Raw genomic sequence first — 9,692 nt, 5'->3', positions numbered from 1 at the left:
GGTGGGGGGAGGGGAGGCCAGGAATCCAAAGGTCTCTCCGTGGGTGCGTCAACTCTCTGGTCCAGGCACAAAGTCCCTTGGGCAGGCCTTTCTGACTCTGGCCCTGACCTTGTTCCGTGACAAGCGTCTTCACCATTTAAGAACACAGGCCAGACACCGTGCCGGGTGGGAAGGCAGGTCGTGGGGGACAAAAACGGAAAGAACGTGGCTCCCCGCCTGTGGAGAGCCCGGGAGTTGGTCGCAAAGACGGGACACATCTGTGCTAAGACCGTCACCAATGCAGACGGGTGCGCCCTGAGCGGTCGGGAGGCAGGCGGCTTGCTGGCTGGGATGACCCAGCAGCCCCTCCAGGGACAGGCATGGGTCCGGCTCCAGCTACTCCTACGATCAGTATCAGTCCCGCCCTGGCCTGCAGCACTCGCCCTCCACCAGGGCAGGCAGCACCCCTGAGCCTCAGTTTCCCACCCGTCCAGCGGGGTAGGAGGGGCTGACCTTTCCCGCCTATGCTGAGGACTGATGTGTCCTGGGAAGGCCCTGTCAGTGGACCACACAGTAGGCGCTTACCACCTGCTTCCCAGGGGACCAAAACCAGCCCGAGTCTGGCCCACACCACACTTCGTATTGCTCACTAGGGATTTTTAAATAATTCGAGGAGCATTTAAGAAGTGGCCGTTTCTTTTTTTTTTTTTAATTTTTTAATGTTTTATTTATTTCTAGGAGAGAGAGAGAGAGACAGCGTGAGCAGGGGAGGGTCAGAGAGAGAGGGAGTCACAGACTGAAGCAGGCTCCAGGCTCTGAGCTGGCAGTCAGCACAGAGCCCGATGCGGGGCTCGAACCCACGAACTGCGAGATCATGACCTAAGCGAAAGTCGGACGCTTAACGGACTAAGCCACCCAGGCGCCCCATGAAGTGGCCGTTTCTTGAAGAAACCTGCGTTTCTGGCCTCTTTAACAAACAGGGCAAACTCGAGCCCGCATTCCCCCAAGGTGACAAATACCCTACATGCCTTGGAGGGGGCCCGTACCCCCTCACGGCCCCCCCGCACCGTCCCCCCAGGGCCCCGAGGCAGGGAGCAGGCGCCCCAGGCCGTGGCAGCGGCCCTGCTGCCGTCCTCGGGCCCAGCCAGCCTCTCCGGGCCCTGTGTGGTGCACGCCTGCCCCGGGAGCCCTGGACCGCAGCCCAGCGCCCTCACCTGTCCTGGGGTAGCGGTAGGAATCCGTCTTCCTTTCCTCCAGCGCAGGAGAGGGCACGTGAATGATCTCCACCTCGGACTCGTCAACTTCCTCGTACAAGATCCGCAGCGTCTTGCAGCCTTCAGGACCTGGAAGGAGCAGGGGGAGCTGCCGGGAGCGCCACGCACCGTGCCGTCACCTCACCCCCCTCTCGCACGCATGGGGGACCCAGATCTATGACAGCAGGGCCCGGACAAGAGCCTGGGCCCCGGGGCTAGAAGCCAGGCTCTGCCGGAACCCCGTCACATCTCATCCCAGGGCCTCGGTGTTCCTACCTGCACAGTGGGAAGGAGAACTCAAATGGCACGAGAGGCGGCCCTAGGTGGTACTGCGGGGCTGAACTGAGGTCCCCTGTTGGGCGCCCCCAGCACCTCAGGATGGGGCTGGATGTGGAGAGGGTGTCAGAGGGGTGATGAGGCTTAGAGAAAGTCATCAGAGCGGCCCCCCTATCTGACCAGTGTCCTCAAACAAGAGACAAGGCCACAGACACACAGAGGGATGACTGCCTGGGGACACGGGGAGAAGACGGCCGCCGAGGAGGAAGCAGCCTGGGGACACCTGGTGGCAGACTTCCCGCCCCCGGGACCAGGATGGTAAACACCTGCTGTTGGGCCGCCGCATCTGTGGGGCTTGGCTCTGGCGGCCCAGACCCTGCCTCAGGCTTGTGTCCACCCGCCCTGCAAGGGGCACTCCTGGCCTCCGACTCTGGCGGCCAGGAAGAAGGCCCCTGGGTGGCCGTGGACGTGGCTGAAGAAAAGCCCCGATCCTCCATATCCAGGGGGCTGACGGCCTGGCATCAGGGGGCTCTGCCTGCGGGGTTCTGAGCCGCACCAGCACGCCAGAGCAAGGGCCTCTGAGATCATCCAGACCAGCGGGTCCCAACCAGGGGCTATTCTGTGAGCCCAGGGGTCACCTGTGGCAGCCAGAGCCCAAGGGACACCTCAAGGAGAGGTCAGGGGTGCTGCTCAACACCTCACAGTGCTCTCAGGGCGGCCCCCAGCACAGAGGATGATCCTGCCTGGGACCCAAGGTGCTGAGGGGGAGAGACCTGGTCCTCGGCTGACGAGCCCACCTCGCTGACCAGGACGCTTCCGGGTGCAGGGAGCCACAGGCTGAATGAGAGGACACTGGACCCTGGCTTCAGAGGCACAAGCCCTGCGGGTACACGCCACGCGGCAGCGCCCCGAGGGCCCTGGCCCGGGTGGAAGGAGAGGTCACGGAGCTCTCCCCTGTAACCTGCGACCCGGCCTGCGTCTCACGCAGGACCAGGAGGCCTCAGGTATCCCTCTGATGGGGCTTAAACACATCACACTGGCTTGTCTGTATCACAGGATTTAGCATCTTGCTTCTATGATGCGAGGACCGTAAAGTCTTCCTCTTAAGTCGATTTTAAGGACAAGGTGAATCAAACAGAGACAAGAGCGAACAGGAGACGGGGCTCCGAGCACAGACAGCCAGAGCCCGGCACCCGGAACAGCGCAGCGGAAGCTCACAGGGCCACGAAGGCCACAGAGAAATCAATTAGCAGCGCAAGAGGAGATGATGCTCCTGGCACATTCCAGAAACAAGTCCCCACCTGGAGAAGACGGATTTTGCCTGACCGAACACCGGAGGGGACAAGACACTTCCACGCTACGAAGACAGAGACACAGACATAAAAAGACCCACTGGTCTGGCTTCTTCCTTTATAAACAGCCAATCCATCAAGATTTAAGCCGGAGGCGGCGTCAGCTCAGCTCTCCTACGGTGGGACTTTCTCTGCGGCAGGACTTAGGCTCCTCGGGCCTGCTAACGTTTGGGGCTGGATCCTCCCCTGGGGAGAGGCCCGTCCTGGTCGCTGTAGGGTGCGGAGGAGCACCCCTGCCTCCTGCCCACTAGATACCCATAGCCGCCCTGTCGTGACAACCACAACGTCCCCAGATGCGACCCGGTGCTTCCAGGGAGCAGAATCGTTCCTGGTTAAGTATCACTGAGAAACTCCCAGATCAGAACATGCATATAAAAACGTTCATTGGAGCGCCGTTTACCACAAAAGACAAAATCCAAACCCAAAACCAGACACAGCCCAAGTGTCCGTGGCATGGAGCTGGTTAAGCACACCGTGGTCCGTCCTCACCCCGGCGACACTTGGTCATTAAAGTCCTCTGTGTCCCGACTGCAATGGACAGAGTTCGTATCCCCGCATTCAAATCTCAAATCCTCCCCAAGGGCGCTGGTATGGGGAGGTGGGGCCTCCGGGAGGGGACTGGGTCAGGGGATGGGACCCCCAGGAATGAGACGCGTGTCCTCCTGACAGAGGCCCAGAGACAGCGCCCTGGCCTCCTGCCTGGGAGCACGCGGGGGGAGGACGGTGCTCAGGGGACCAGGAAGCGGGTTCTCAACAGACGCCCAACCTGCCGGCTCCCTGGCCTTGGCCTTCAGCCTCCAGAACCCGGAGCGATAAATGTCTGTTGTTCACCAGCCACCCGGGTCTGAGGTGTCCTGTCAGCATGGCCTGAACGGCTTGGGACACGACTATCCCTAGAAAGGCTGCGGAGATTTGGTTTACGTGAAAAGGGCCGGGGGCAGAAAGGCAGGCAGGTTGTGGCCCCGTCAACAAAAGGAAGGAACGCGTGGAGGTGCTTTCAGAAACGCGAGGGCACCTACCCTCCCGGGAGGCAGCAGGGCACCACCAGTAGCCGGTGAAGCGGTCGAATTCTTCCTGGATGACGAAGGTGGCCACACCCGCGGACCTAGGGTCGTCGAGGACACTGGGTGAGCCTGGAGGGGAGAGAGCCGGGTGCCATGAGGAACCCAGTGCACAGACCCCAGGAGTCGGATGGCCGGGGGGGGGAGGGTGTTCGAACGAGCAGAGGCAGAACAAGCGCCTGGTGGGGGCACAGGCCACTGTGGCTGAGTCACACGGAGGCCACGGCGGGACCCCACAGGAAGGGAACTAGGGGGGCCTGGGGGGCGCAGTCGGTTAAGCGTCCGACTTCGGCTCAGGTCTCGTGGTTTGTGAGTTCGAGCCCCGCGTCGGGCTCTGTGCTGACAACTAGCTCAGAGCCTGGAGCTGCTTCAGATTCTGTGTCTCCCTCTCTCTGCCCCTCCCATGAGCATGCTCTGTCTCTCAATGATAAATAAACGTTAAAAAAAATTTTTTTTTAATAAATAAAAAAGGAGGGGAACCGGGATGGCAGGGTCTAAGAAAGCGCCTGGTGGTCCGGGGTAACAGAGTAGGAATGGGGCCTTCTGGGAGCCGCTGCGGTGGCCAGGGTGGCCATCCACACGTGTGTCCACCCAGGACGGGAGCACGCCCCTGGCGCGGCCTCACCTCTGTGGCAGAAGGTCAGCCGCCGCTCCTCGCCCGTCTCAAGGTTGGCCACCCACAGGTCGTTGTTGTTGATGAAGGAGAAGAAGGCAGGGTCGGCAGGGCAGATCTTGGGGTCCATGCGGGGCCCGGTGCACTGGGTCTTGATCTCCAGGGGCTTCATGGGGGACACCTGGGAACACAGAGGGCTGGCTCAGGGGGACAGAAAGCTGCCTGGCTGCCCACCCCGCCCCCAGCCAGGGGCCAGGGCTCACCATGAAGCCATTTTTGCCCCCGTCGCGACAGTGAAAGAGGCTGTTGCTGGCCTGGAATAGGAAGAGGCCACTCTCGCTGTGGAAGTCGTAGGAGGTGATGCCGAAGACCCCCAGGCGCTTCCGCTCCCGAAGGAGCTCCTCCTCTCGAGAGTAGACTCCGTGCTGGGGAGTGGCCTGGGGACAGGGATGCAGACGGGGCACCGTCAGCAGCCAGGAACCCGGCGCCCTGGGCATTCCTGGGAGGGGTCTGCATCTCTGCCAGGGGCCCACACCAGAAGGGACTTTCTGCTGAGCACTTTTTGCAGGGGGCTCCCCAACCAGGCGGCCAGAGCGCCCCCTCCCCCACAGGAGATGGGTTGATAGGCTCTGGCCTCACCTGAGGCTCCCTCCTCTCTTGGCCTATCTCTGGGCTCACTTGTGCCCACATTTGCCCAGAGATCCTCTCCAAGGCAGACGGGGCTGCCCACGGTGCCCTCCCTGGTCCCCAACGCCCTCCCTCCCGCCCGGATCGCCGCCCATCCGCCCAGAGCTGCTGCTCCCTCCCACCCAGGCCCCCCGGGCCACCCAAACACCCGGCCCTGGGGGGTCTGGGCGAGCAGACACCGCGGACACCGCGCAGCGGCCCCGACGGGAGCTCTGAGCACAATGTGGAGGTGCAGGCGATGCTGCTGACAAGAAACGCCATGTTTGAAAACCAGAACCTTGAGTGCAGTGACCCCTGCCCGGTGGGATCGGGGCAGAAGCGCAGGCGGCCGTGTGTGCGTGGAGAGGTGCACCACCGCATGTTGCCACGGTGCCATCACAACCAAGGAGTCAACATAAAGCACAACAATAGGCACCCTCGCCCCTCCCTCACCAGCCCTCTTCTCCTGGGGAGCCGACCCGGGACGACGTTAATTATTAGCCGAGTCTCCGCTGCAGGGCCTCAGCCCGGGCTGCTTCTGAGACTTGAGTGAGGCGTCAAGAAGGAAGAAGCACTTCGGTTAAGAGCTCTAGTCAGAGTCGTGCCCTGGGGCTGGGGCACAGGGGGGAGGTGGCCAGGCCGCTACTGGCCACAGGGCTGGGTCCCGCACCTGTCTTTCTGGCCCGCGGGCGGCGCCCAGGGCAGCGCGTGGCTCACCTGGAAGTGATCCAGCATCTGTTTCCAGGACAGGAGCAGCAGGGCCTCCTTCCGGACCTTCCTGGGGATCTCCGAGTAGAGGAGGGAGTTCTCGCGGCTGCCGTAAGGCATCCCTTGGGGAGAAGAGAGAAAATCCGGAGTGGGTGACCTCACCCAGGGCAGGGTGAGGGTTTGGGGCAAGGGCTGGTCTCAGCCGTGACTCTGGCTCCCCCGGGCTGGGCCGGCTGGTTCCGCTTCCCACTGCCCCTCCCGGTGTGCAGCCCTCCCCACAGACACTGCGGCCCTGGGTTCGAGCACATTAGCACCAGTAACGGGGGGCGGGGGGGGCGGGATTCTTCCGCGCCTGAGAGGCTGGGACAGACAGAGAAGAGAAGGTGTCAGTGCAACCCCACCCCCAACAGGTTAGGCTCGGGTCTCAGGATCCATTCCTGTTAAAGGCTTTGGCGGAGGCCAAGGATTAATCCAGGATCGGAGAGCAAGCGTCGGCAGGGAGCCGGGACACGCGCCCCGCCAGCCCCCACCGCTCGACACCAGGAGTGCCTCTGAGGCCATGGCGACATCCCTGGACGCTGCCCACTGACCCACTCTACCCCGCCTGCGAGGATGGAAGCTGCCCGGCAAGGATTCTGCATGGACGAAACGAGCAGGGCGCAGATGCACACGTCACGTGGAATCCCGGAGAGAAGGGGACCATTCCGCCAGCGAGTTGACGGTTTTTCGCCTTCTTGCTTTTCGGCTGCGTCTTACTGTCAAAAGTGCTGTCAGGTTCTTAGCGGCAAATAAAGTGACAGCCTATCTTCCAACTGGCAGTGTCTTCGACTCAGTGGACGATGGCGGGGCGGCCGCTGTTAACGGGTTAGTGATGGAGTGCGGGAGGGACCCTCTCAGTCCTGTGCTTCCCCGGGGAAGGACTCAACATGGTGGCGTCGGCCTCTTTCCGGAACCTCCCCACACCTGCTCTCGCCTCTTCGAGGCCCCGAGCTCGGTGCCTGTGAGGCCAGAGCCTGCTGACGTCTGTTCTTGTCACAGTTGTCTTTACGGACAGAGCGCTGACGTGGCGATACACACGGGCTTTCCACTTGCGGTCACCGTGGCCCAGGAAGTTCAGTCAGTGAGAGGAGAACGTGTTTCAAGAAAGGTCTCAAGGACAAACCTGATTAAGCTCACGTTTAGGAAACCAAGCGCATGGCCACACCCACGATTTCATGGCCACAGGCCCTTGACATTGTGCCTCCGCCTCTCATCCCCAGCTGGAGGCACAGGCGTGATGGCGCCCCACCCCCGCCCTGACATCCTCCCTTCTCAAGTCCACGTGACAAGTGGGGACGAGACTCTCGTGGCGCCTGATCCCATTTACTCTCACGGTGCCACGCCAGGGGGCGGGGGAGGCGAGCGAGGGCTAACTGGTCCAGAGTTTCCTTCCAAGTGACGGAAATGTTCTGGAATTAGATAGCGGTGGTTGCACAACGCACTGAGTGCACTGAAAACCCGAGCCACCCACCTTTAGAAAAGTGAGTTTCAGGCTCTGTGGATTACGCGGCGTTGAAAGCAGCTGAGCAGGAGCCACGCGGAAGGCCAGCAGCCCCGAGGCATGAGCTCCAGCCGGGCCCTGTCCTCAGGGCTCTCCAAACAGGAAGTCACCAGTACAGCTCTGCAAACGACATCAGAGCCACCTCCTCTGCCCAGCGGATTAGGAAGTGACAGCACCGAGTGGCACAGAGCAGGGAATGCCCTGGCACCTGTGACGGTGACGTCACACGCTGGGCGCAGGAGCCCGGGGTCTGATTTCTGCTGTCCTTGCCCCCCGACCTCTGGGGACAGCACCCCAGCCCCCAACATCCACGGGGCGGCAGGCGGCCCAGCTCTGCACAAGCGCCATGTCCGTGCCTGTGTCCCCAGGAACAGCGTGATGGGCACATGGCCCACACTGGCCCGGCTCTCCTCTGGGTCACAAGGACACAAGAGGCGTCCCTCCCCCTTCCATAGGACTCCCCGAGGTGTCAGGGGCCCTGCGTCCTCCTCTGTCCTGCATGAGACACCCAGCTGCAGGGGGACAAGCCGAACAACCCCCATGGAGCCGGCGCACCCCCAAAGAGCGCTCCCTGGGGTCCCGGCGACAGCAAGCCCGGCACTGCCTGGGGAGGCAGGGGGGTCCCAGGGGAAGCACGCAGGGCATGGCCCTCAGAGGCCCCTTCTGTCCTGTCCACGCACATGGCTGGCAGCAGGACTCCCCGGTGCCAGCCCAGCATGATGACCTGTCACAAAAGCACTTGGGGCTCCAGAGAGGCTCGTCCCCAAGAACCTGGACGTGAAGTGAGCCCAAGCGCACCGCGAACGGACTGATGGTAGATCAGCTCAAAGGTGGGCAATGTCACCCCAAAAGAGGCAGGATGGCTTGGAGGCATCCTGGGAAGGTTCCAGGGTCCCTGTCATGCCCACAGCCCTTGTCTAGGGCTGTCCCTACCGGCCACGGTGGCAGGCATCCCATGGATGGCAGGAACCGCACGCACGGCCAGACACCTGCTCCTCACTGAACCGGTCTAGTTCCCTCTCTCAGAGACCCCGAGAGCTCGTCCTTTGGTGCCGGTGGCTGGAACCCGAGGTGGGACCGCGGGACACACGGCAGGCACACAGTGAGGGCGAGCGCGTGGAGAGACATGGACACACGGCGTGTACGCGGGGCCTGGGCCCCATGCAGCCCCGGGCTCTCAGGGCCACGAGGCAAGGCCCAGGGGGGGTTCTGCGGCACACCCACGTCCTTCCCCTGGGCGCCCCGGGTGGTTCAGGCCGGCTCAGAGGGTTCTGTCCCTTTCAGCAGCTCTGTGGTTGGCTGGACAATGGTCCCCAAGCACTCAGGTCCTAATCCTCACAACCTGTATGTCACCTTCTGCAGCAAGAGAGACCCTGCGGATGGGGTTAAGTCAAGGATCCGGAGTTGGGGGGAGGCTGGGTCACCGAGGTGGGCCCGAAGTGAGTCACGCATCCTTATGAGGGAGACGGTGACAGATCTCAGCGCAGGTTAGAGGAGGCCATGTGCCCTGGCGGCCACACCGCAACTCGGAAGGTCAAGGAGCGGATCCTCCCCCACAGCCTCCACAGGGAGTGCAGCGCGGCCTTGCGGACGCCTGGATTTTGGCCGGAGAAACTGACTTCGGACTTCCGGTGTCCAGAACTGCGACGGAATCTATTTCGGTTCTTTTAAGCCACTGAGTCAGGGTGACTGTGACCTCGGGAACCCCAGGAAACACACACGTGTCCTGCCCGGGACGACAGCCTGGGTTTGAGTCGGTGACGGCTGGAGAACCGTGCTGGGGGTCAAGGAACCACAGGGAAGAGAGAAGCAGCCACCACAGCCCACGTGTCCCGGTCACCCCTGACCCGGGGCCCCACCCCGAGGTGACCAGCGCCCAGAGCAGGCCGTCCTTGTCCCTCCCAGGCCAGAGCGGGCGCCCCTTGTCCACAAGGGGCCATGTCGTGCAGATTTCCAGCTGGGGGGTGGGGAGGGCGCAGCGGGGAGGGGCACAGCCTCCGCTGCAACCACGCTTGGGAGCAGCCACGGAATGGGGGTGGCTGAGGGTGCCCGCCTGCTCAGCACTGTTCCTGGGCCCTCCTCGCCCAACCCCGTGCCCGCCACACCACCACGTGCTTCCCACACATGTGCCCTCGAAGGTGGGGAGGGCCATCCAGTGCCCTGGGCAGGGGTCAGCCGCAGGCGGGGAACAGCCTTCACAGACCGGGGCTGCCACCCCTCATGCCAACACCCACACAGGGCCCG

General features: G+C 62.8%; 1 protein-coding gene across 6 annotated transcripts in view; it reads right to left on the bottom strand.

The window, feature by feature from the left end:
- Window positions 1-9,692, bottom strand: part of DPP9 (dipeptidyl peptidase 9) — a 41,562-nt gene that overhangs the window by 23,865 nt on the left and 8,005 nt on the right. For 5 of the 6 annotated variants that reach the window (XM_077780968.1, XM_077780992.1, XM_077780784.1 and 2 more), the window contains 5 exons: window positions 5,918-6,030; window positions 4,798-4,971; window positions 4,547-4,715; window positions 3,880-3,993; window positions 1,194-1,322 (listed from right to left, as the gene is read on the bottom strand). In XM_077780968.1, coding sequence (XP_077637094.1) covers window positions 1,194-1,322; window positions 3,880-3,993; window positions 4,547-4,715; window positions 4,798-4,971; window positions 5,918-6,030 — 699 coding nt within the window. Of the gene's footprint in view, window positions 1-1,193; window positions 1,323-3,879; window positions 3,994-4,546; window positions 4,716-4,797; window positions 4,972-5,917; window positions 6,031-6,498; window positions 6,974-9,692 lie in introns of those variants that run through there. The other variant, XM_077780911.1, reaches the window with a different exon arrangement.

Source organism: Crocuta crocuta, unplaced genomic scaffold (assembly GCF_008692635.1).
Source record: "Crocuta crocuta isolate KB4526 unplaced genomic scaffold, BGI_CrCroc_1.0 scaffold110, whole genome shotgun sequence".
NCBI lineage: Eukaryota > Metazoa > Chordata > Mammalia > Carnivora > Hyaenidae > Crocuta > Crocuta crocuta.
Note: the sequence above shows the minus strand (reverse complement) of the source record. Positions and strands in the feature narration are given on the sequence as shown.